The sequence below is a fragment of the Zootoca vivipara genome, chromosome 4 (genome assembly GCF_965207765.1).
Source record: "Zootoca vivipara chromosome 4, rZooViv2.hap1.1, whole genome shotgun sequence".
Classification (NCBI taxonomy): Eukaryota; Metazoa; Chordata; class Lepidosauria; order Squamata; family Lacertidae; genus Zootoca; species Zootoca vivipara.
The window spans coordinates 22,096,864-22,124,114 of record NC_142587.1 but is presented as its reverse complement, the minus strand read 5'-3'; the positions used below and the strand labels follow the sequence as shown (position 1 = coordinate 22,124,114).

The following is a 27,251-nucleotide window of genomic DNA, read 5'->3' as shown; positions in this document are numbered from 1 at the left end:
AAGTCTGAGGGGAGGAAAATTACCTCCCCAGATAATTACCAAGAAGCAAACAGGGCAATGTTAGCGATTATAAACATCCAGGTATTGAGAAGCTAATTTAACACATGTAGCATGATAAAATTGTATGATTGTGGCTTGACCTACATGTGGCAGAACTGAAATGCCCAATCTATTTTGCTTTACACTGGAATTTTCTTTTGGAATACCTTTATTCAAGGGTGACCACCTTAAAACAAGTCACAAAATATTCCAGAAGACTAAAACGTTCTGCTGATGTTTCTCAGTACTGCCAATTTCTGATCTCAAACTCCTGCTCTTATACGTCAACCTCACCAAAGCACTGATCTGTATACTGTAAGTACCAATCCCCTGAACAAAATTTAAGTTTGCTATTCCAGGCTTCCCAGAGCACTGAAGTCAAAGCTTAAGATACGTGAAGTACAAATAAGTGGCCAAGAGCAGACTTAAAACTTTTAAATGTTTCTCACCTTTTCAGAATCCAGCTGATGAAGTCTTGCAACGTACAAGGGCAGATGATTAGGGAAGGCCTCTTTCAATTCATTATACATGTCACTGGTCTCGAGCCTAAAGAGAAAAAAGTATGAATGAAGCCGCTGACTGAGCAGTCCCTGGGTAGCAGACCATGGAAAAGGGACATAAAATTCATTAATAAATCCGTTCTTTGAAGGATGCAATTTGACACTAGGAGAGTAACAAAAACTTACTTAGTCATCCATTGTATCTTCAGGTCTCTTAAAGCTTCAGCAAATTCATCCTTTGCGTCTTTTTCCTTTTCAGGCTCTTTCTCCTTCTCCTTGTTGCCATTCTTACTTTTTATTGGTGATGGGATCAGATGATAGTGAACTGGAATTATATCCTGCAGAAGGGGGGGGGAAGCATAGTACTCAAAAGCGCAGCCATATTCTCATGCATTTATTTCCAAGAATTTTTTCTTACAGTTACGCTACACAAACAAGAGCAAAGCAAGATACAAGCATGATAATTGCACCAGCAAGAATACAGAGTACTTGCTCTGTAAACACCCAAGTAAATTGTAATCTCAGTTAAAGAGAAAGGTCACCAATGTTTGCCTGCACGCTGTTACAGATAGGCAAGTCAAAAGCAGGGAGTTCCACAGTTCTAGGACCGTAAGTAATGTGGTCCCATTTCTCACGCACCCCAGCCTAACGGAACGTGATGGCAGACACCCAAGAAACACCCCTGAAGCAGACCTTAGCATATGGGCAGGATCATATGGGCAAAGATGGTCCTTCAGTTAAGCTGCTCACAAGGCGCTTAGTGCTTTAAAGATTAAAGACAAGTACTCTGAACTGGGCACAGACGCTCACTGGTAAGCCAGTGTGACCGGCACAAAACTGGAGTTATGTTTTGTGACTTCCTGGCCCCTACTAGCATCCAGGCAGATGCTGCAACTGACCAACTGTCTTCAGAGGCAGCCCCAATGTCCAAATGCACCTGTATGTTGCTCACTTGGTCCAAGAGAAGTACAACCATAACCATATCCAGGGACTGTTTCACACCTCTATTGACACTATACTTCCGAAAGGGCAATGCAGTAGGAAAAGGGAGCTGTTGCTTACGTTTGAAGCCGCACAAGAAGATAAGCTTATGCAATGATCAAGGAGTACAGTAGCTCAAAGGATTTAGCATATTCACCTAAGCCTTTAAAATTGTGATCCAAAGTCATTTCGGCCAGCAGACTTACACATTCATTCCCTCACAGAGACTCCAACAGACTGACTTAAAATGTGTTGTGCCTTATATTTGATTCCAAAATCTCACACTCCCTTTCTAACCCCCCCCCCCCAAATAAAGGAAAATGCATCAGATGCAGCTCTCCAACAGAGCAAACAAATTATGTCTGGTGCAGTGACATGGTAGAATTTTGTTCAGATGAAAAACCTGACTTCAGAAAAATCCAGCTGTGGGACAGAGTAAATCCTTATAATCTTCTCATCCTGTTATGCATTGTCATAATTCTCATGATCACATAGTTCAAGTAGGTATTTATTTATTTTTAAGCAGGTTTTTTTTTTAAAAAAGATCATTACAATAGCATTGGCGTCAGATGCCAATATGGTGAAATCTCACATTTAACAGTAACTACCTGTGAGTAGTATTTAACTAAATAGTTGCATCAGTGAAGGGATTAGCAATAGCGCAACAGGATTTCCCCATCCTGCATATGCCCTGCACCATCTCCAAATTTACATTGCAGGCTTGGGGGGAAACCCTAGAACAGGTTAAGGGTCAACATGGGAGGAAGAGAGGGGAAGACTGTTCCATAGCACAACAATAAAGTCTTATGCTGGCACAGTAAATTGCTTGATGCTACACTGAATACAACCTTTTATCTTGATACATGTTAGGCTTCTGAAAAAAAGAAACGATTCACACCACCATTTTCCGCTGAGGAAAAACACACAAAGTATGACTACAGAATACCATCCTTGGTTTGTTGAACTCTCATACAGCAGCTTGCTTTCACCAAATCAGAGTCCCTGTCAAGTAGGTTTCATCCCTGAGCTCTCCCCAACCAACACACAGCTTCCAGTGTGAATCAGTGCAATGTGTGAAGTAGACCCATGTAAAAGGGAAGCCGCTCTCCCTTTCCTAAAAGACAAGGATCAGAGCCAGACCACTGCTTTTCTACTCAGTTCCCTACAACTGTTTTCAGGAGGCCCATGCAGCTGCTTAAAATTTAGCCAGTCATCTCAAAGATTCTGCTTTCAGTTGTGTTTTATTGTACATATTTTTTTCTTCCCTGCCCTTATATTTCATGAGATGACTGTATATAAACACTTTCATAAACAAGAAAAAAGAATGGGAGCAGAAGTTAGGAGGAAACTTATCAGCTGAGATTAGGGGTGCTCAAAGAGAAAGTCACGAAGCTATGTTGCATGCACGACTTCAGAGGAAATTATGTGAATGCATAGTTATGTACATGTGCTTCTTCTTTCAAAATATTAATTCCAGCAGCATTATATAAGATGAATGCCCCCAAAATGCAAGAATCCATGAGAAGTCTCCCCAAGGTACAACAGACCCAGGCAAATGGCAATCACTTTTAGGAATTATGCTGTCAAGCTACAGATGCTGAACAATGTCTTCTAAAGGCTATAAAATCAGCAGCATCACCACCACCATCACGGTACAAATTCAGAAGCCACAGTATGAGAAAATTAAATTAGTATGTAGAGCTGAAAGATGTTAGTGTTTTCTGGTAAGTGTCTCCTCACTGAAGAGATAGGTTTCCTGCCCCTGGTTTATGGGATCAATGCAAAAAGTTCACCGAGGTCTCCTGAACGATAAATGAACTGACCGCACAGAGCTTGAAAAACAGCAATAATCTCCTGGCATTAAAAAGTAGCACAAATCAAGCGGGACAGTGCTAATCCACAACAAGTGAGAAGAAATGCTTAAAACAACATTGGTAATGACCATGTAATATTCACCTGCTGTCTCCATCTGCTGGTAGACTGCTCTTGCATAGTTTGCTACATCCCCCCTCACTACAAGAACACAAAACAGAGCAGGCTACTAATAGTGTTCGTTCCCAGAGGAGACTGAAGGCACCTTATGGAAATATTTCCCGGACTCCACAGCAACCTCAAACCTCTGCATAGGCAGCACACGGTTCGCTCAGTTTCATTTGCCAAGCATATACTGTACAGAGATTCTGAGACCACAGATGCGCAGGGCCCCTCTTCTTTTACAATCTCACATTGTTATAATAAACTAGATCAGATGCAATCAGATTTAAATTCTATTACACAAAATGTTGCTAGCAGAACAGGAAGTGTCTGTTCAGCAAGGGGGACCAGGAGTAACATTCCCTCTGCAGGACAGCTGCCTAGATCACGATGGCTCTATCACAGGCATCCCCAAACTTCGGCCCTCCAGATGTTTTGGACTTCAATTCCCATCATCCCTGACCACTGGTCCTATTAGCTAGGGATCATGGGAGTTGTAGGCAGAAACATCCGGAGGGCCGCAGTTTGGGGTTGTGTGCTCTATCATAATATTTGCACTGGTCATTTAACCCAGACAATGATAATGTAAAGGGGAGAGCTGTGATAAGAAAATGCACTGGGCCATCACAGCTCCATGATCAGAGTAAATGCTCTGCGCAGAGAAGGTCGCACCTTCAATCTCTGACAACCCCACGTAGCAGGTGATGGAAAATACCTCCTTCCAAAACCCACTAAGCAGATCGTCTCTAAAAGCTGACAATACTGGGCCAGATTGGGGTGGCAAATCAGATATGAATGGGTGAACCAAATCTGAATTTCTCATACCCTTTGCAGGCCAAATTAGACAGGTGGGCTAATCAGCTGACATCAGGTGATGGGTGCTTTAAAGTGCTTGCAATCATGGGGACATCATGCAGAGCTTGCAAAGAGTTGACCGTCAGCGTTTTGCAACTCCCTTCAAGGCCTGGCTGACTGCAGAGTCTCCTCCAATAAGAGAAACTCAGCGCAGCTGATTCCATAGAGCTTAAAGAGCGGAGAGCTCCACAGAGCATTGAAGTCAATGACAGGCACCAACTTTGGGCTTAACTTTCTGCAGCAACTGACTATACTCCCTCAACCACAAGCCTCCCTTGCCAATGCACAATTGGGAAAGCACTTAAAAGGCACTGGCAGCTGCATCTCCACCTGTCCTGGGCTGGATATTATATGTGGGCAGCTGGGTGTGGTTTGGGGGAAATGCCCTTGCAGGCCCAACTGGAACCCATGGTGGGCCTTATCAGAAACCCATGGCAAGCCTTACAGTCCTGACCTGCAAATGGTGGCTTTCAAATGACAACGCTGTATGAGCATTGTATGTATAGTTCATCTCGTCTTTGCTTTGTGGCTGGTGGATAAGTCTCACGGGGTTGGAGTAGCTAGGTCGGAGAAAATTCCATTTGAAACCAATGGATTCTGCAGGGCAAAGTCCAATTTTTACGTGTATGCCCATACCACTGCTATATTACTATTGCATTACTATATGCATTACTATTCCAAAAAAGAGGTGATGCTCAAGAAGCATGGTTCATTTTGTGCTAAAGACAACTGCGAATACAGAGAAGTTAACTCAGTATAAATCTTTAAGTCATATGCAAAAAGACTTAAGCACATCTTTCAAAAACTGACAATCAGTACCTTTTTAAACTTTCCTTGTCGCTTTGCTGCAGACTGCCCCTGGGAGTTAGAATAACACACTGTAAGAACACATGCACAAAACTCTGTGGAATGGAGCCACCTCCTCCCATCATGTTTTTGTTCTCTACTCAGGAACCTAAAAGTCAGTGTCTTGTTCCCTTAAAATATTGCTTATAATATAATATTTGAGCATATTAGAAGAAAACTAATGTATCCTTATGTATCTTGTTGAAATTTAGGTTGTTGGTTTTTTTTAAAAAAGCAAGCAAATGTTAGGAGAGCTAATCCAATTGAGCTTCTGACATGGCCACCATAAAGCAAATGTGGCAATCTCACTTATTTAGCAACAAGTTAACGGGAGCTGTTCCCCGTCCCAAGTTTAAAAAAACCTAACTATCTGAACACCTCAATTTCTGTTTCCCACTGAATATGCTGCTGGTTGTAGCAGGAACGCAACATGATGGATGCTATTGTTTTTAACACTCCACAACAGGACTGTGTGGAGAAATTCTGACCAAATGTTCAAGCCAGCTTGAGACTTTGGTTCTCTTGAAATCATTATGCACACACTGACATGCTCATACATTATACCCTGCCTTCCTTGGTCAACAGCTTTTCCCGCATACAACACTGCCGCCGTTAACGAAATTATCTCTTTAGCATCAAAACATAAAAAAATAAGGTCAGGAAGATATAGGGCAAAGCACTTAGGCTGGTTTAAGCAAGTCTATGGCCACCATGTTAAATTTCTTTAAATATCTATGTGACCTAGCCTAAAGTGCTCCATTGAGACTAACTCTGTCTTCTCAGTGACTGCTCTTTGGCGAGCAGCTTGTGACAACTGGTCTTGAAAGCATCTTCAAAAATATGTCAGGTTCTGACCCATTTTTCTCCTGGCTGTACTTCACCAAAATGTGCTACAACAGCAATCCTTTAGCATTGGTAGATAAAAGAGCCAGGATGGCAGAATAATATTCTATATGGGTAGAACTAGCTCAAAAAAACTAAGTGTAAGGAAAATACCACCACTGTTTTTGGCCACTGCTGCTAATGGCTCCGCTCTTCTCTGCCACAGTGTGGCACAAGGTACAATTGGCAAGTGGTTCCCTAATTCTCCCTCCCCGATCCCACTCCAACATGGCATAGCGGTGCTTAACAAAACTACAAGTCCAATATGAAACCGATGAATGACCTTTTCCACAATTGGCCAGCTCTGAACAGAAAGCTTATATGGAAGGCGATTTAATTTTTAAAGTGAAGTATAAGGCTGATGAGATAGTTCCTGGATCACAATTATATTGATGCTAACCTCTGGAAATATCTTAAGTCTTGTCATACCTTCCCACAGTCCTATTATATTTAGCTCACTTACCAAACCTTTTAGAATGAAGGAATTTATGTCTATTAGAAAGTGACCTCTAGCCTGCTCAACATAGAGTATTTTTTTTAAAGTAAAAATGTGAAGTGAGCAAATAAGAAAATGACTTAACTTTTGCAGCCAGACTCAGGCACAAGCCAGCGAACACATATTCGCTCAGTGGCAATGCTTACTGGTTTGTATCCTTAATAATGAAAATCCGTTTGAGGGAGAATATTATTTTCCTAGTTCTCTGCATGTATACAAAGGATGCCAGATCACTTTTTACAGCTTTGTATTATATAAGGCAGGTGAAAACTCACACCAATAGAGCATCAAACGAAAGAGCATTGGAGACTAAGAACCTCCAATGTCTAGAGGAAGTGAGATAGGACTTTGTGCTCTATGGTGCAAAAAAGTACATTATCAAAGGGAAAAATAGCTGGATAAAAAGCACTATGTTAAGTATGTCTTGACAGTGCCTATCATAATATAAAGTGTTGGATGATATGAAGTACTGGAAGTTATTGCAAACGTACACACACAAAATGAAGCTGAAAATATTAAAAACTGTTTGATTTTGAAAGAGAAGAATCCTAGTATTTGGCACTGGAGCTGCGTGGAAAATTATCAGCCATTTAAAATGGCAGTAAATGGCAGCTTTCTTTTTGAAAAAGGCAAGTTTATGAACTTGGGTGTTTTTATAAAACAAAGAGAACTCACCGCTTTCTTTCCAAGATCCGTCTTTGAAAGGGTTAATGATCCTGCAAGGTAACAGCCTGGACTTGCTCCTTTAGGTACTCTAACAAAAGGGAAATATAGCACACAATGAACGGTACATACTATAAAAAGCCCAACGCATAAAATGGTCACAGAAGAGATTTGGTGTAACAGGGGACTGGGAAATATGGCAAAGCGCACCCCCAAGCTGCGAAGGGGTGGGACAAGACACACACTGATTCAAAAGCTGTGAAGCCAAGCCTAATGTGCTCTCTTTGCTTCGCTGTGTTAGGTGTGTGGGGGGGGGTAGCAAAAGAGATCTAAACATCCGCATCTATTCACAATGGAGATTCGAGAAACAGGTCAAGCCTTTCACTGAATGAACTGCTTTCTAGGGACAGGGTGAGACAAGAGGTTCCTGGACCACTGGAGGTCAATATGTAAGGAGCACTGACCACCGGCTTTCGTTACCCGAGTCTGAAGACTCAGAACAGTTCTCAACCTTTATAAAGTGTTGAACACAGTAAGAGGATGCAAGCTACTTACTTGTCATCTGGCAAAGTGGATACAAAGAAGGGCTGGCTATGTTTTGGTGGCAGAGACATACTGTTTGCTTTCTTCTTCCCCAAGAGAGCCTGGGCGTGGTTTTCGTAAATATCTAAATTCAGGGCGGTAGACAGTCTATGAGAGATAATAAACGGAAGGTCTTTGAGACGATCCAGTTCGCTGTTCTGTTCGTGGCGGATCTGTAGCCGAACGGTATAATCGCCTTTCTCCAATTTCATGGAATACTAAGGAAGAGAAAAATAAAGTGTTTCTTTAGCACAAAGAACAATCAATACTTCGTGAACAATAAACCCTGCATTTTTAAAAAACAAAACAAAACAAGAGCTTAACACTTCAGTTTAGTCTATCATTTGTATCCTTGATCAATTTCCTTTCTTTGATAAATACAACTAAACAGTGGTACCTCAGGTTACAGATGCTTCATGTTACAGACTCCGCTAACCCAGAAATAGTACCTCAGGTTAAGAACTTTGCTTCAGGATGAGAACAGAAATTGTGCGGCGGTGGCACAGTGGCAGCAGGAGGCCCCATTAGCTAAAGTGGTGCTTCAGGTTAAGAACAGTTTCAGGTTAAGAACGGACCTCCAGAACGAATTAAGTTCTTAACCCAAGGTACCACTGTAATATGCATTGAGTTAAATTTATATACCGCCCTCGAGCTTCCGGGTTCAGCGCCAGCGTCGATCGGCGGGGCTTTGTCTCGTCTCCGAGACGGCCCGTCTCTGCTAGGAGTGGGGAGGGCAGCGAGAGCGACGCTGCGCCCCTTAGAACCTCGGGAAGGGCGTCCCGAGGGCAATTTGCTCGGCACAGACCCAATCCGGACTCCCCAACTCTTCGGCTAGCTCTAATAAGAGCTCCGGAGCGAGGAGGGTAGAAGTCGCGGGGGCCATTTTGAGCGGCAACGTTATTCTAGCAGGGAGAAGCTTCAAGCCGAAGGCGGAGAGCGCTGGATTCTTCCGAAAATAAAACGATTGGAAAAGACTGTAAGTAACCTCATGATTTGGATTATTATAAAACAATTTGGATCTGGGAGAGAGGGGAGAAAAGAGGAAGCCACCCCCCCCCCCCACGGCAACAAAAGAGACAGTAAATAGAAACCCGAAGCCATAAACAGAAGATTTACAATTCAAAGGATCCCTCAAAGGCATCAAAGAGAATCTCCCCTTTGATGCAGGGTGAAAAGGGGAGAGAGACTGCGGTTTATGACTGCTCTGCAATAAGAGGCACAGCCTAAGAAAAAAACCTTTCCACTCGGGAGCCGGCAGCCCAGACAATCCAGTGAGTTGTCAGGTTTTATAAGTCAAATTTTACTTCACTTTGTATTTCTGGACTTTGTGGAATTTCTTTTTTGGCTTAAGTGTTTGTGAAATGTGAGTTCGAACTTTATTGTCAATAAGACTTGAAGAATGCAGCCAGCTTGTTAAAATGGAGTCGAAAAATAAACTGTGATCATATTCCACCCCACGTGACAAGTTTTGACCTTGGCAGGACTGAAATATGTCAACAAAAAAGTGTTCCCCTGAGTTCCAGCGGTCTGTTTTGACCTTAATGTGGGAAACAAGAATAGAGTTATGTCAAGAGGAGACACGACGGCAAGAGTTACAGGAAAAATTCCAGGAGGTGATGGCGGAATATGATTTTTTAGGAGATGAAGCTTTTGACGCTGAAAAAGATGAATGTGAGAATGACAATGATGGGGAAGGAAAAGAAGAAGATGAGGATTGTGATGATTCAACACAAAATGAAGCACACCACGAAAAAAATGATGACTTTACTCTACAAAAAGTTGGATGGAGTGCCCTGCTTTTGAGGGGGGCACGATTGGTATCATTGGAACTCCAGAACGCCCACAGGGAAGAAGGAAAAAATATGCAGAGAAGAGAAGAAATTCAGGGGTCCTGTATGGTGGCCTGGATGACAAAAGACTGTAAACAGGGGGTGGGGTGAAGGGAAAGTGATGTTGTGATTAAGGATGGATTAACAGGTTTATAACTGGTCTGCTGATTTTGGAATTTACTGGATTGGGGGGGGAAGCCGGCAATCGGGGATGTAAGGTTAAATTGAGAATAGTTATAGTTTTAAAAGTGAATGGATTTTGGAAAATGTGAAAATATGGAGGCTTATAGAGGGAGAAAAAACAAAAAATTAGGCACGGGAAGAGAAAATGGGAGTTTGATTTCTCAGTGATTTGAATATTAGATGAAAATGTTAACAATTGATTTATAAGTTGTATAAGATGCAAAGGTGTATTTTTATAAAGTAAGAAACTGTTGCAGATGATAAAAAAGGGATGAAAACCGGGGAAGGGGGGGGGAGGGGAAGCCCACAAAATATGGTTTTACAACTATGAATGCAAGAAAAATTTTTTTGTTTTGTATTGTTTTTTCTTTTTTCTTTTTTCGCCCTTTCTTTTTTTTCCCCTTTTTTCCTATTTCTATTTTTCTCTTTTTTTTTTTTTTTTTTGGTATGACAATAGATGGTTGGATGGATGTCCTCCTGCGTACTGCCCTGGTTTGCTGGAGCTCCCTGGTGGCAGGGGGGGGCTTTGGGGCCAGGGGAGGGGGGGGAGGACAGAAACCCAAGCATAAAATGGACCATCTCTGACTGTTCACATACATGGGATACTTCTGTGGCAGGGGAGGACCCATGTGGGTGGGTAGGAAGGAGGTGGAAAAGGGGTTTAAGTATGTACCTTTTTTTTTTGCTTTTTTGTATTTTGTAAAATTAATAAAAAGTATGTTCAAAAAAAAAAAAAATTTATATACCGCCCTCAGTCTGTAGATCTCGGAGCGGTTCACAGCAAAAACACACGAACAAAAATAAAAACACAAAATACATAACAAGAAGAACAACAAAATAAAACATACCTGGTGAGGATAGGCATCTCCTGACCCCATCTGTTTTTTATTCTGGTCAAAGATGATCCACAACTGGCTGTCATATTCTGACTCATACAAGAGGTCACAGAGCAAAGGACAACTGGGAGTGACTTCTCCGCTCTTAGGCTGAAAAAAGCCACGAGTATGTTAAGGATATTCAATAATAAAAACCACATTTCTATACACACAGCTTAGGATACAGCTTATATTTAACGTACAGTTAAATACACTAGGGCCTTACCTACATATGAGAACAGTATTTCTTTGGGAACTCTGGTTTAATAATGCAAACTTACTTGATGAAAGTTGTACGTCAAAACCATCTCATACAATTGTCGATTATTTGGCAAAACATCCCGTGATCCTAATGGCTTTATTTTAGCACTCAGTGGCCTGTAATTCAGCAATACAATGATAAGCATTAGGAGCTAGGTTCAGGATGCATTTTTTAAAAACACATTTCACAAATTTCATATGCCGCTTTTCTGAAATAATTCTCACGCAAAGTGGTGTACAAAATTTAAACAATAAAATTAAAGTTCCAACAACCTAAAAATATAATCATATAAAAACCTGGGTGATATCCAACCTCGCCTTTTAAAGAGGGCAGAGCAATGGAGCTCAGATAGTCTGTTCTGCTAGTGGCTCTCAGGACTGCGACTCTCATTAGCCCAAGTCATGCTAAATAATCATGATTCTAGCTTTAGGTTTTTCATTATATCACTAATGGAAAAAATCCCATTGTTTTAGACTCATGAACTTCCAATTTAACTACTTTGCTGCTGTGTATCCTGAGGCAGAATCATTACCTTGCCTGCAGGAAGCTTTTACCATCGCCACTTTTAAGACAGAAACAAAATGCAGATAAGACTCAACATCATACCCTCCTGTAAAAATCCCTCCACAGTCGTACCTTGGAAGTCAAATGGAATCTGTTCCAGAAGTGTGTTCGACTTCCAAAATGTTCAGAAACCAAAGTGCAATTTCTAATTGGCTGCAGGAAGCTCCTGTAGCTAATCGGAAGCCGCAGAAGCCCCATTGGACGTTCGGGTTCCAAAAATAGTTCGCAAACCGGAACACTCACTTCCAGGTCTGCGGCATTCGGGAGCCAAAACATCTGAGTACCAAGGCATTTGGGATCCAAGGTAGACTGTACGTTCCTATTCAGTCTCTGGAAGAGTTGCTTAGTGTGAACCTTGTTTGGCCTTCATTTCACGTGGACCAAAACATATTGTGGATCAACACAGCTCCCTGGTTTTTTATTTAAACTACCGTTACCTTAGTGTCTGAACCCAGCTTTTCAGATTTATAGAAGGTGCAATGTCTTCGTATCGCAATGTTGTCCGAACATCAAAGCGCACAATGCCTTCTGAAGCATGCTAAAAAAATAAGGGGTGCTTGTTAGGACTTATTTTCTGCTGGACGTTATTATGAATTAGGTGGTGTGCATGTGGACGTCTACATGAAGAAGCATTTGATGAACTGGAATGTAGGAAGCTAACTCAGACCATTGATCTATCTAGCTCAGTATATTCTACAGTGACCCTCCAGGATTTCAGACTGGAGACATTCCTAGCCCTGCATCAAGATTGCCTGGGACTGAACAAAGCAGATGCTCTACCACTGACCTACAACTCTTCCCAAAAATAAAGGGTTAGTGAGCTTGATAATTCTACAGGGAGACAGGCATGCAAGCACTCCACATTTACGAGAAATACATCCAGTTATTCTGAAGTCAGGAACCCAGAAGCCAGTGAGACAGTAGGAAAGTTGGGGTATTAGGAGAGCAAGGAAGGGGAGAAAAGGGAGCAGCACCAAAAAAGCCCCCCCCCCCCCGAAATGAAGCAGGAGAGGCGGCTAAGCCTCCGAATAGGAACCTTTCAAATAATTTATGATACAATAAAATGCTGAACACATTTCAGATAAAAGAATGAACATATAAATAATTAAGTCAACCACAATGAGTCAACCAGGCTTGGATGAGTCAGAAAGGCAACCTATACATATTTTAAAATAACACTCCAGGATTTTTTTTTTTAAGAAAAAAACCTCAACAGTGACTACGGAATTTCATACCAAGAAGTCATAGCTCTCCAAGCATTTTCTCCCACCCTTTAAATGATCCATAAAGCAAAATAAAGACAACACAGAATGATACTCACGACGTTTAATTGAGAAGCAGTGCAAATTATGCCATGAAAGGAAAGGGTGTAATCAATGCTGACATCACTGAGGCTTGCCCACCAACGGGCAATGCAAAATTCAATTGTTCTTCCACCCTTCATGGGGGGAAAGAAGAAGATTTAGATGTATATCTGACTTTCATTCTTTACGAAGCCCCCCCCCTTTAGAATCCCAGTGCAGCTCAGAATACTTAAAAAAAAAACCCCACAATACCTTGGTTGCAAAACTACCTTAAAGGATCCATTCTCATCCAACTCCAATTACTATGCACATTATTTAGTCATGCAACAACAGGCAGCTATAGGCAGAAGGCTTCAGATGTAGCCCACACAGATTCTATTAGGAAAACTATAAATGGCTAGCCAGTTTATTCATAAAATGAACCCATAATGTTAGTCTAGGGCAGAAAGGCAAACATTTTCTGGGCCGAGAGCACCACTGACCCATTTTCAACCATCTGGGGGCTGCGTATGAAAATGGGCATGGCCAGAACTGCAGTGTACAACTTTCCGAACAGTTATTTTATATCTTTTATTTAACCATTCACTATTCATTAAGTTCCATTCTCTTATTTTCTAATGATAAAGTTGGAGGGGGTCAGGCGGTCACAACCCCCTTTTGACACTGGAGCAGGGGTAGCCAGAACAGGAGCAGCCATATATTTTTTTTTTTTAGAAAAAAACACCACCACAATATTCAGCAGATCATCATTGCCTATTACTGCACTCTATAGGGCAGCACTTAACTCTATTCTTAATTCAAGGTCACTTACTAGAACAGAAAACGCTTCAGTAACTGATCCTTTTTCTGGTATTGAAGAGAACTTGTAGAACTCATGGCTTCGGTACGCCTTCTGCTTTACTAGTTGAACCGCATGGAGAACAAACTTGGCAGTTACATCAGGTGATGAGGAACATACTGTTACTTCTAGGTAAGAGAAAAGGCACAGCTTTAGTCTTAATGCTCTATGGACCTCTGACTCACTCCTCTGAAGCTACCGTGTTTCTCTGAAAAGAAGACACCGTCTTATATTTCTCCTCAAAAAAACACACGGTGGCTTATTTTCAGGGGATGTCTTATTTTTTAATTACATGTCCAGCATAGCCTCTTCCTTGGAACCCTCCAGAACTGCGCCTATCACTATGTCTTATTTTCAGGGTATGGCTTATATTGCGGCAAATGCTTAGAAATCCTGCTATGGCTTATTTTATGGGTATGTCTTATTTTAGGAGAAACAGGGTAGCAAGCCAAGTGTGTGCTTAATTCCTTGATAAAGGGATACACTGATTATCCTTTAAAGTACTGTATAACACAAATTCTGAACAGGTCGGAGAATTAAGCAGTGACAACTTAAAATCTGGACTCTTAAAGTGACATGCAAATACAGAAAGTGTCACTCAGATCTTAAACCGTACAATTAACTTTTCAACAATTTGCTACCTAATTTGCCTTACCAGCCCACGTTGCTCCAGAAGGGACTTCAACAAAGTGTCTTTGGATTTGACCAGGTTTAAAATGCACGTCAGTGAACTTGAGATCATAGTGTGAAGCTTCATCTGTTCTGTGAAGAGAGGAAATGTTTAGAAAGCGCAAAAATCCTTAAGGAGAGGGTTACAGGTTGGAATATGCAAGGTATTTTAAAGATGTGTAGAGTCAACAATTCAAGCAGCTCACAAATGCAGGAAAAGCATCTCTCTCTCTCTCTCTCTTTTAGAAAAATGAGGCTCTGATCAGAGCAACTGGTTTAAGATACCTGCTAATGCTTACATATATACCCTTGACTAATAATCAAGATGCACACTGACAGGAAACTGGACCCTCAATGATAACTAATTCAGGCTCCTTTAAAGTGGCAAATCATTATACTTATGTCAAGTCATGGTTTACATGGAATAAATATTTCCTGAGCATTAGATGTGCATAACACAAACAGAAGACATCACTGCTGCTGCTCCTATTGAATATCAGATACTGCAGACACACACTAAGAGAAGACTACAGTACTTTGAAAACTGGATGATGGACTAGAGAGTTTGATTTAGCAGAGTTCTTATATACATATACTATCACTACAGTGGTACCTCGACTTACGAACGACTTGACAACCGAATTTTTCAACTTACGAATGGGGCAATTTTTTTTCGACATCCGAACGGAAACCGCAGCGGTTTTAGATAGGGTTTTTCCAACTTACGAATTTTTTCGTTTCCAATGCATTCCTATGGGAAATCGTGTTTCCAATGGTGCTTTTCGACTTACGAATTTTTCGACCTACAAAGGTGCCTTCGGAACGGATTAAATTAGTAAGTCGAGGCACTACTGAACTACCGATTTATACAGAGTTCCTTACTGTGTTGTAAATGATTCCCATTGCATAGATGGGACGGTAAGCGACTTCTCAAAATTCTAACAATGAGTCCATGTCAGAGCCTGGAAATTTGTTGTCCCGCTTTCTAGCCTGTGATCTATGCTAGTGGTCACTCTTGCCATTTTAACTGTTGCATTATACAAGGGAAGGTTTGCATTCTGCCTACTGGTAGTGGTGAAAGATACAAAGGCAGAGATAGAAGCCAGATTTTCCCACAAAGATTACGTACTGTAGTTGCAAGTTTGTTTTCAACAAAGCATTGCAAGGCGGAAAAAAAAGTCACTTACCTTGCTGGTATAACAACAGTTACTGGAATTCTAAACAGGGGGCCTGCGTTAGGCATAGATATTTCATAACCACACACCTAAAAAAGTTGAAAATGCAATAAAATTAGGAATTGAATTTAAAAACAAGCCTCAGTCCTTTGAAGATACTGATAAGCTGCCATGTATTAATCTTTTACAACTATACTTCCTGGAACTCTGTAACTGTACCGCAAGCATAACCAACAGGGTGCCCTCCATATTCTGTAGGACTGCAACTCCATTCAGCCCCAGCTAGAAGAGTCAATGGGAGCTGCACAAACTTCTAGAAGACATTGTGTTGTTTGGCCACCTTTGCCCTAACACATTAAATATAGTCCTCTAATGAATACACTCCAATCTGTTTCCCCATCACCTTGTGAACAAATGCACATAATGTTCGACAGCCAAGGGCTTGCTAGTTCAAACTTATTCACAATGCTTCTTGAACACTGTTCCTAATTTCCCCCCCTCTGCCCCAAATCTTATCTGCAGAAGACTGAAGGAATCGCCTCTCTGAAACCCTACCTCTGCAAACAGCCCCTTGGAGCAATTCAAGCTGAACTTTGCTACTGTCCTCTTGCCAGTGCTATAGGGGGTGGTTTGTGGAGGACCCTGCTACACCAAATGATTGTCAAGAGCCCAACCCGAACTGGTGGAAAGTTTACATCCTAAGACTAAAACGGCCAGTGAGGAGCAATTATAGTGGATTTATAAGAAACGTTTTATAGTTACGAGCACCAACTGAAATATGAATGGCTGATGGAAAAGGATAAATGAAAATAATAAATAAAATGTTAAACAATTTTAAGTAAAGGAATTTACTTAAATTGCAGCAAGAAGGGGGAGAGGAAACATTGGGGGAGGGGACCCCAACAGGACAGGAAGTCAACTTTACATTTGTATTAAATTGTATTCAATGGATGTAAATTCATTATTATTTTTTGAAAACTAATAAAATATAATTTGCAAAAAAAAAAAGACAATACCTCTGTATAGTGAACTCCTTCTCGCAGACCACGCGGATCCACGCGAATGTTAATATGTCTACATTGGTTCATGAGCTCCAGATGAGTAGGGCACTGAACCCAGGATGCGTTTGAAGTTAAAGCTAAATGAAGCTGGAGAGATATCCTGTCAGCATTGTCTGGAAGAAGAATGTGCAAAGTTAAGGATTTTACTCCGTCTGTAGCGGTTTTAATTAGGAAGAAATTATAAACACAAGGGATTTTTAAATTAAAAATAGTCTTTTTGTGATTTTATGGCAAACTTAAACATAAGCCCCTACTTCCCCCTTTGTTCAGCCATGAAAATATTTAATATCGCTGCACCTCTCCTACCTGTGTTTTCAGGGAAGAAGGGCTCTATGCCAACACCATGGTCAGAAGGCACAGCTACCTGGGCAGGATCTCTGAGGTAGATTCCACGGTTGTTGCCAACAGTAATGGTGAAGCCTATGTTGTCAGCAAATGATGAGTTCTGGATGAGGTAGTCATAGGCTTTATCAACCTATTGAGAGAAGAGTGGAGAGGAAATCAAAAGGAATTTACTGAAAATGTGGAAGCCCATGAAAATCACTTTTATGCCCATGTCCGCTTAGAAGTGGTAATTCAGTGCCCTTCATAGCGTTTCCACAAGGCAAGGCTCCTTCCAGCTTGGCAGGAAAGCATAAAACGTCTTCAAAATGTGCCACAGCCTTTCCAAACAAGAAAGAGCACCCAGTGGATCAAAGGCAAGGGAAAATGTTTTCAGTAAATCAACTTCCCTGGGAGAGGCCCTTGCCAAGAGAGACCCAGCAGCGAGAACACCTGGACAGCTCATTTTATCCTATTAGAAAAGGGATGAAGACATTCCCTTTTAGGAGGTCTTTCTCAGCTAAGCTGACAATGCGGAGGATGTTTATACTTTATTGTGTGATCACTTTCTCCTCTCTCTTTCAAATCTGGTTGCATTTCAAATTATATTTTAAATAGGGTTTTTGTGGGTATTCAGCAGCATGCTCATTCAAAAGCAGGATATAAGGATAAGCAGTAACACCATATGCCAAGCTGTGTGAGAAACGCAGCAGGCAGACAAACTTCCACAACAGGGGTTCCTTGCTAAGTCTGTGTTCAGTGGGATTTACTCCCACTAAATGTGCATAGGATTGCAATCAAATAACTGGTATCAAAAGAACAATGAAAAGAGCAACAAATAAAACAGGTTATGAGGAAATAAAAGGAGCCATATAACACTGGAATATATCCACTTAAACAGCTCAGGACTGCAATACCTCAAGGACTGCCTCTTTCCATATGAACCTACCAGGAGCTTGAGATCATCTTTTGAAGCCCTCCTTTGTGTGGCTGGAGGGTGGCAACACAAGAACAGGCCTTCTTTGCTGTGGCTCCCTGTCTGTGGAATGCTCTCCCCAAGGACGTTCGCCTGGTGCCTTCATTATACACCTTTAGGCACCAGGCAAAAGCGTTCCTTTCTAACCAGGCCTTTGGTTGATCTGATTTACATCTTATGCCCTTTTAAAATGTTGGGGGGGGGGCCTATTGGGTTGCTGTTGTTATTTTATTATGTATTTTGTGGTTTTCTATCTTGATTTTATTCTGTGGACGGCTGAGACCTGTGGGTATAGGGCGGTATATAAATTCAATAATAAATAAATAAAAATGTATATCGGGCATCGCCTCTTGCCTCAAGCATTTGTTTCAGCACTTAGTTTGCAGCTTCAGTATTGTCCCGTAAGCCAGTAGGTTTGAATGAAAGCTTACTGGAAAAAAAGGAAGCAATATAGGAAGTAGTTCAATAAAACTAGGAGTTGGCTGGTGCAGGGAGGGGGGGGGGGAATTGCTAAACCTCAAATACTGGAGTGGAACACCAGGGATACATTTGTTTATCAACAAATAAGATTTGTTTTTCAGCTGACCTAAAAGACTGATGAGACAGTTTTGATGACGACAACAGGATTTGTTTATTTGCACTCCAGCTTGTAATTACCTGAATAACACCATGTCCTTGGGCAAACACTTGGATGTTTTCCACCTTCACCGCAGTATTTTCCAGCGCTCTCCTGACCGAGTGAACAGTGTAGCGCACATCATTAGCTTTAAGTCCTGTAAGTGGGGAATTCATTGACAGCAATAAGAGAAATGCTCCTCACAAGTGAATCTTCATTATCAAAGGAATCTCTTGCACATTATGAAACACTCTTTTACTTTAACCAAAAAGAAACTTGCTTTAAACAGTGGCGTTCCACGTTACCTGACAGTACCAAAGCAATGCCACCACATGCGTTCGGTGAAGACATTGATGTGCCATTCATGAGCTGTGTCCCTCGTAATGTCCAGTTAGGGACGGAGGCAATAGCGCCTCCAGGTGCGCTGATGCTTACTCCCAGTGCTCCATCAGTACTGAAATTAATAGAAAATAGAGCAAATATAGAGTTAAAATGCTAACAACCCACCTGTTACTTCATAAGCTGTTCAATTATTCCTCTTTTAGAGTCATACGCAGGCGAAGCCATGCAAAATCCCCTTCCGACTCCCGTAAGAGAATCCTAAATACAGTGGAACCTCGGTTTATGAACACCTCGGTTTATGAATTTTCGGTTTATGAACGCCGCAGACCCATCTGGAACGGATTAATTCACTTTCCATTACTTTTAATGGGAAAGTTCGCTTCAGTTTATGAACGCTTCAGTTTATGAACAGACTTCTGGAACCAATTACACCCATGTTTCAGTTTATGTACGCTTCAGTTTAAGTACTTCGCGGACCCGTCTGGAACGGATTAATCCACTTTTCATTACTTTCAATGGGAAAGTTCGCTTCAGTTTATGAACGGTTACTCCGCGGACCGTCTGGAACGGATTAATCCACTTTCCATTACTTTCAATGGGAAAGTTCGCTTCAGTTTATGAACGCTTCAGTTTATGAACAGACTTCCGGAACCAATTGTGTTCATAAACCGAGGTACCACTGTACATGAATGCTTAACCATCAACATGCCACCTTAATATAGATGATGGCCTACCAAGCAGTGACTTACCATGGTGTGCATACAATCACTTGATATTGATCATCTATATTGTCCAACAATTGGGGGGGGGGGGAAGGTCACCTATCTCCTCTCTCAGATTTTTTTAAATCCAATTTTTTAATCCACTTACAGGAGGATATGTACATCTGGCAACATACACTTCATCTGAGCATACGGAGCTACTTTTGGTTTACATACATAGTCCAAATGTCCACTGACTGGCAAGAGGCTCTCTAGCATACAAGGCTAGATCTTTCCTAGCCACTGTTTATTGAGAACCTTTAACTGGAGATTGAAGCCAGAACCTTATGCATTGGTCCTGCTATTCAGCTACAGATGCTCACTACTTGACAAGATGAAACAACTACTTTGCCAAGTTGTAAGCTTTTCATCTTTGATGTTTTGTTTTGTCCCTTTGTATTTTGTTGGAAGCTGCCCAGAGTGGCTGGGGCAACCCAGCCTGATGGGTGGCGTACAAGAAATATTTTATTATTATATATTATAGTAAGTTACCACTTACTGCCTGCATCTACCCACTGCCTGAAACCCTTTATCTCCTCAACCCACTCCTCTCTCTTCTGGAATAATGTCTTTTCTCAAACACTTCGCAAATCAATTAGGATTTGGTTCTATCTACTCACTAGGCTCTTGGCAAAGTATTGGAAATTTGAAAAAAAGAAAAGGGCCTGATCTTGCAGCTGATTGATAAATTACACAAGGTTTCTTGGGCTGTGTTGCTTATTCTGCTCATGACCACCTTGCAGCATTTGATATTTCAAAGCTCAGCATCTAATTTTCACTACGATAAGCAGGAAGCTTCAAAACTATCTCAGGAGTCATTCCTATTACATCAATATAGGTCCCAGAGATCAGCGAAGTTTTTTAAAACCACATTTTCCCTTTACTTTCAGGCAGATTTTGTCAAATAATGTGACGCCTCATATGATCTCATGAATCTATATATCACTTACCTAGGCCCTCGAGATGACCAAGTGTACTGATTTGCAGGAAGTTTCTCTCGCAAGGAATACTCAGCAACCATCATATCAGGCGACACATAAGCACCAACACCTGGAATGTTTATTTGGCAGATGAAGGGGTTGAGAACACAAGGTCTTATCAACAAGCCTATTCCCAGCCTCAATAAAATATTGGTTTCTTTCTACTCTCAGAATTGTTATGTAATTAGAAAAATAGTAATAAAAATACTTGCCAATCACACTAGATGTAGTTCCACCTGGGCAACCAACTGTCGACAGACAAGGACCATTGTTCCCAGCACTTGAAACATAGATTACATTGTGTTTCCATACAGCTTCATTTATAATTTCACATATTCTCCTAGAAGAAAGAAAGAAAGAAAGAGGTTGAGCAGGTGCCCTTTCTGCTTGTCTTCTCCCCCTGCCTGTGAAAAATGCTCATAGACAGAGCTGGACAGTTTTCATTAAACAGATTCCTGTATATTTATTTGAAAACATTCCTATACCGCTTGATAAATGGAACCGCTAAGCGATTTACTCTCTAACTTCTCACACCACCAAAACAAACTAACAGACAAATAATGAACCTATCCTCGTGATGCTGACACAAAAACTCTGCACATACGTGAAACTAAAGAATGGGAAAAGTCATTTTTCTTCCCGTCTCTCCCCGATTCATTCAACCCCATGTCTATGACAGCAGCGTCTCACACTGAATGTAAACAACCTATAGAAAGATCTCTATCAACTGAGAACAGAGATGTTGCATGTACCCTTGTTATCTATGAAATTCCTTCAATAAAAACCATTTAAACTGTCAACGAAAGATCTCTGCACGCTGCAGCCTAAAGCTGTTTACTATTTGCTATGTACTGCCCACTTCTTGGCAGTGGATGCCACTTACGCAGCTCTGTGACATCACTGTAGGGATGCAGAAAGAGGGCCAGGGCTTCCAACAGAAAGAGGGCCATTTCAAGCAAAGTGGTAATGGATGAGCACCCTGCCTTATTAAGCTAAAGCATTTGGGAACATAGTCAAACAGACTGTTCCTCAGGTTGTCCGGAAAAACACACACACAAAGGTGCCTCCCATCCCAAAACGTCTTGATTAGAGTGAGGGAGCTGATCCAGAACTAAAGCTATGAATCACTTGGCAAGAAAATGTCAAATTCTGCATTAGTGTGTGCTTTTCACTGGGTGTCACTTCTGTGCAAAAAAGCGAAAGATTTTTTTTAAAAAAAACCCTCCAAGTCACAAGGCAACTCTGTGTCCTCCTTCAACAGCCCTATGGGCAGACTCTTCAGACCTACTTTTGCTTCTCTACTAGAACCCCCAAGATCTACCAACCAGAGCTTGAAATACATGCACTTCAAATTAAAGAACAGGGTGTCTGTGAGCACTTGTTGAGCCTAGCAATTTATAATTTAGGTGGAAAAATTGTCTGGTGGTTACTATTCTTGAAAAAGAAAAGGAACCAGAAGCATTTGCCAATTTAGTACACATCAGCCAGAGATCAACCAGTAATTCCCAATCTACCTTCTGCCCACCCCTGCTGCAAGCAACAACACTTCCACATAATGCACTGCATGACTGCAATAACCCAACACCCCCAGTTTTCCCGCCAGGTATCTGTAGGTGGCCAACATATCTGACTGAAAAATCTAGTACACTGTCTTCACCTGATAACTTCCTGTAGTGCCTCCCTTAAAAATATGAGCTAGCACACTGTTTCTCAAACTTGAGTCTCCAGCTGTTGTTGGGACGGTCCTGCTAGCTAGGGATGATGGGAGTTGTAGTCCCATGAGAGGAGTGAGCCAGCAGTAAATCACTCTTAGCAAGTTGGAGTTAACTCATTACTAGCAAAAAAGGGGATCTGCACAGGAGTGTCAGGCCTAATGAGCACAGCAACTCATCTCTGGCAAGTCTTGCCCCCATGAAGCAGTTCCCACAGCTGCCTAAGTCCCCTCCTCTCTCCCATGTGAGACTGTGCCTGTGCAAAGCTAACTTTTGCTCTGCCCTTTTCATGCCTCTCCTGGTTCTGGGAGACCAGCGGGGAAGGGAGCTTGTTGAAGGAGGGGGAGACATTTCTGCTTCTTCACTAGCCAGACTCATCTCTGCCTCTTGGCCTCCCTCCTCTCCTACTTCAGCTTCTGCCTGATTCTCTCTGCCACAGACTCCCCCCACTCACCAACCCGTCACTTCTCCAGCTTCTGACATCTCCTCCCAGTCTTTTCCCAGTCCCCCCTTTGACCACACATCATTGTCCCACTGCTACTCCCCAGGCCCTCAGCGTTTCCCCCTTGGGGCTTCCCCAGCTGGTTCTTCCCACCATTCCTCTGCATCCAACCAGTCTGTGACATGGGAACCCAAGTTGGGGAAACACTAAGCTAGCAACTTAGATTTATTTTTTATTTACTGAATTTATAAATAAGGCAGCAAATACCTCTATGATAAAAAAATACAAAATAAAATATAAATGTATATATTAACTGTTAAAAACATCTAAAACCAATTCAATATAACATGTAAAACAAACGGGAAAAATAGATACTGTCCAAATCACATGTCTGAATAGGCCCACTGAAGCAGAATAGCTCTCAGCAGGTATTTAAAAGAGGACACTGCGTTCCAAAGCACAAGTGCTGCCACATTAAAGGAATGACTCCTCGGTCCTGCTGGCTACCCCCACCTTGCCCCCATTACTTTGTTTCCTTCATGTTACACACATGGCTTTGCAGTGGCTGCCTCTTCAACGAGCCTCCACCTCTTCCCAGCTCCTAGCTTTGAAAGCGGAACCGCCCAGTGATCTGGGGCACAAACAAGATCCCTTGAACCACGTGCAAATCAAGAGGCACTCCGGTAGATGAAAGCTGAAAACCCGGCTCTAGGATACTGGAGCTGGCTACCCACGATGGAACAAAGTAAGGGTCATAAAAACGTAGTCCACTCACCCAGCATTTGGCCAGTGAGTTGCCTCTCCGTAGCTGTAGTTGACAAGGTCACACTTATATTTTATTATTTCTATCATCTGTTGAAGTGAAGAGAATTGCAACGCTTAAACCATAATGCATACTGTGGCACTGTCTGCTTGCACGATATTGCTAACTGGCATTTTTGCTAATAATAATAATAATAATAATAATAATAATAATAATAATAATAATAATATATTATTTATACCCCGCCCATCTGGCTGGGTTTCCCCAGCCACTCTGGGCGGCTTACAACAGAAACATAAAAATACACTAATTTCTTAAACATTAAAAGCCTCCCTAAACAGGGCTGCCTTCAGATGTCTTCTAAAAATCTGGTAGCTGTTTTCCTTTTTGACATCTGATGGGAGGGCGTTTTCTCTGATGGGAGATGCTAGGATCACATGCAACATTTAAGAATCAGATCAGCTGGCATTACTCCCTTGGTGATCTCATGGTGTGGGGACCCAAGCAAGGGTCTTTCTTTCGGGAAGAAGAGACCTGATTAGATGAACGACTCCTCCTTGGACAATGCGCAAGGCAGTGATGTCATGGCCATATTTTTCCATTAAGCTACTGCAGCAGCCTTTCGAGCAAAGAATGGGGCAAAAATGCTTAATATAAATAGTGTGTGCATGTGATCCTCAGGCAGCTTGTCTGAGGAGGATTTAATTGAAGCAGCTGGCTATCTCTTGTTTAAATTAAAATGTGTGTGGCCTTTCACTCTTTGCCACTAGTGACTGCTCGGAACTATTTTTAGCCAATTGCTAAATTGCTTGGCAGTGGTACTCTGAAAGCAAGTCTGCACTTCTTCATTTCCAAAGAACTACTGTTCCCATGAAGTAAAGGGGAATTTCATGGACAACTGGACAATAAAATTTAATGAACAAAATTCTACCTGCACTCCCCTCCAAAAACACATTCACACATGACATGTACTAGCGTTGTCTGAGATAGCTGAGGTTTGAGTCTCATGCTGGGCAAGATTCCTGCATGGCAGGGGATTGGCCTAGATGACCCTTGTCAATCCTATGATTCTATAGTCTTCCATGCAACAACTCTGCCAATACTTACAGCTCTGATAAGTCCAGTGCCAGTTTCCATGGTGCTTAATCTCGTATCACCAATCTTAATTGCGAGAATCTGTGCACCAGGGGCCACACCGTTACGATCTGGTTCATCTGGAAAATACCCAGCAGCTATGCTAGCAACATGTGTCCCATGTGCTCCTGAAAGAAGAAAGACAATGCACATCAAAAGAGCAGAACCACTTTTTCCATACAAGTTTGGGTATACAGCTTTCCTTACCGCCACTTACAAAGCAATCCTGACAAAGCCCTTTCAACGTGATCTTCGATATAACATTCAGCATGACAATTGCACTGGGAAAGGTATTCCCGATAGCTGTTCTGCAAAAGGGCTCCAAAGGCGGCAATAAGGGAATGCTCATCTTTCATAGACTGCTTTGGTTCATATAAATGTTCATGATGATTCATTCATTCATTTTGAATTTATATACTGCCCTATACCCACAGAAAATCATGAATGTGTAGTTCCATGTGTTAAGGCAGGCGTCAGCAAACTTTTTCAGCAGGGGGCCGATCTACTGTCCCTCAGACCTTGTGGGGGGCCGGACTACATTTTGGGGGGAGGGAAATGAACGAATTCCTATGCCCCACAAATAACCCAGAGGTGCATTTTAAATAAAAGCACACATTCTACTCATGTAAAAACACGCTGATTCCCAGACAGTCCGCGGGTCGGATTTAGAAGGCAATTGGGCCGGATCTTGGTCCCGGGCCTTAGCTTGCCTACCTGTGTGTTAAGGGATGGTTGTGAAGGTTGTCCATGCAATGTGACAAACTGCATCAGTGGAGCTCTTCACTCAGGTATTGCATTGGAGTGATCAATATATGCTCAGACTTTTTGTAGATCTGCCTGTGAGCATGTCTTACCACTTATGGAATGACCTTTGAAACTGAGTGTTAACACAACAGCTCCTCCCTTTTATCTTATCTAATTTATCTGAAACATTAGCCGTACAAACAGAGCAAACTATACATTTAGAAAAGTAAGAAAATGAAGGACACTGAAGAATTGTTTCTAGATGATTAAGCTTACCTCCACTGGTGACAATCGAGAGCAAGTTCCCTTCATCATAGATATTGACAGAGTAATTCAACATCTCCGACGTGCCAAACGATCCAAATTCTTGACCTTCCTTGTAGTTGCGTAAAACTGTGCAGTTAGAAAAGTCACCAGTTTCACTTGAATCTATACAAGCTCTAGAGAAAAGAACATATACACACCTTGCAAGTTAACAGTTTTCTTTTCTTGTATTGAACTATCCAAAAAGGGTAATTTAAATCCTGCCACCCCAATACATGCAATGGTCCCCAAGTTTATGAACCTGATTCCACAAATGAAAGAGTTCATCAGTTTAGGGCCTCCCGTTCAACCACGCCGCCTGCACCAAAACACTCTATTTAGTTTTTTTGTGCCTCACCAGTTGCACAACAGCTCTAGGCAGGCCTGAAGAGCAAGTTCCCAAACTGCTTTATTTGTGAAAATAAACATTGGTAAACGTGCAGGTCCTGAGCAAACATCCAGCACACACCCTGTCACTTGGTAGCAGCCGTTCCAGCTGTGGAAGAGATGAGGGTGGCTCACTCTATCCCCTCTGCTAAAAGATCACCAATATCACGCACCTCTTATCTAGAACTATTTTCACTCCAGCTGATTAATCTTAAAAACCTGGCACCTGAGTAAGTGGTAGCAGTCCTGGGCAGAGTGGCATTTGGCCCAGTTAGTGGAAAGGCTTCCAAGAAGGGGTGATTAACCTGTGGCCCTCCAGGTGTCTTTAAGACTGTACCACCCCCAACCACTGGCTGAGCTGGCTGCACTGATGGTAACTGTAGTCCAGTAACACCTTGAGGGCTACAGGTTCTTCACCCCTGCTTCAAAGCTACTTTTGTTTGTTTGCCCTAAATCTTCTAACATTCAGTTTCACTGGATGGCTCTGAGTTCTGGTGTCAAGAGAAAGAAAGAAAATACTTCTCTCTGTCCAAACGCCGTATCCTTTCCTTATCAGAGTGTGTCTCCATCCCATTAATTATTTTGGTTGCCCTCGGTTTCAAAATGTCAGATAAGGTGAGCATAGTTAGGGACAATACGTATTTTATGGGCATTAAAAAAAAATTACCTCCAAGTTTCCCCATCATGCCACACCAAGCAGTCATATACAGGGCCAGGATCACTGTATTTTTTCTCAAAAGAATTCAGCAACTCCACTTGACTCTGAAGCTCTTCCTTCATCAGTTTGCCTTCCTGAAAGATGAGAATTTGTCATCAAGTATGCTAACGTAATGATTCCCGGATTCAGCTGTGCCATGTGCGTATCACTCGCTTCAGTGGGAGCTGCAGGCATAAATTACAAATGAAGATCTTCGCTCCAGTGTGCCCTCCCCCCATTTTCTGCAACCAGTTATATAGCTTACGTACAGCTAGACCCGAATCACAGCTACATAAGCATATGCCATGTGCAACGGAGCACCATAGCCCAAGACAAGGATTTTGGGGGCGTATCCCCACCTGCATCGCATACAGAATGCACAACCTCATCCGCACAAGGCAGTGCAGATGAAGCCTGCAGAGAGAGGTGGAAGTTAGGTACCTGTGTGTATATTATTACAAAATGAATCACAGGGTCTTATGCAAGGGTGGCTGG

At 41.9% G+C, this 27,251-nt stretch overlaps 1 protein-coding gene across 4 annotated transcripts in view; it reads right to left on the bottom strand.

Moving 5' to 3' along the window:
- TPP2 (tripeptidyl peptidase 2) overlaps nt 1–27,251 on the bottom strand; it is a 44,049-nt gene that overhangs the window by 6,525 nt on the left and 10,273 nt on the right. For 2 of the 4 annotated variants that reach the window (XR_015949473.1, XM_035114935.3), the window contains exons 5-26: nt 26,727–26,851; nt 25,646–25,809; nt 24,599–24,753; nt 23,504–23,580; nt 20,787–20,914; nt 20,545–20,644; nt 18,797–18,945; nt 18,533–18,648; nt 16,885–17,053; nt 16,534–16,691; nt 15,530–15,606; nt 14,329–14,435; nt 13,647–13,801; nt 12,853–12,969; nt 11,969–12,069; nt 10,987–11,083; nt 10,679–10,816; nt 7,792–8,036; nt 7,249–7,327; nt 5,169–5,207; nt 726–877; nt 489–585 (exon numbers count right to left, since the gene is read on the bottom strand). Coding sequence is in view for 2 of the 4 variants with exons in the window: in XM_035114935.3 (XP_034970826.2) it covers nt 489–585; nt 726–877; nt 5,169–5,207; nt 7,249–7,327; nt 7,792–8,036; nt 10,679–10,816; nt 10,987–11,083; nt 11,969–12,069; nt 12,853–12,969; nt 13,647–13,801; nt 14,329–14,435; nt 15,530–15,606; nt 16,534–16,691; nt 16,885–17,053; nt 18,533–18,648; nt 18,797–18,945; nt 20,545–20,644; nt 20,787–20,914; nt 23,504–23,580; nt 24,599–24,753; nt 25,646–25,809; nt 26,727–26,851 (2,745 nt within the window). In the remaining 2 variants the exon portion in view is untranslated. The remainder of the gene's footprint in view (nt 1–488; nt 586–725; nt 878–5,168; nt 5,208–7,248; nt 7,328–7,791; nt 8,037–10,678; nt 10,817–10,986; nt 11,084–11,968; nt 12,070–12,852; nt 12,970–13,646; nt 13,802–14,328; nt 14,436–15,529; nt 15,607–16,533; nt 16,692–16,884; nt 17,054–18,532; nt 18,649–18,796; nt 18,946–20,544; nt 20,645–20,786; nt 20,915–23,503; nt 23,581–24,598; nt 24,754–25,645; nt 25,810–26,726; nt 26,852–27,251) is intronic. The other 2 variants (XR_015949474.1, XM_035114936.3) reach the window with 1 other exon arrangement.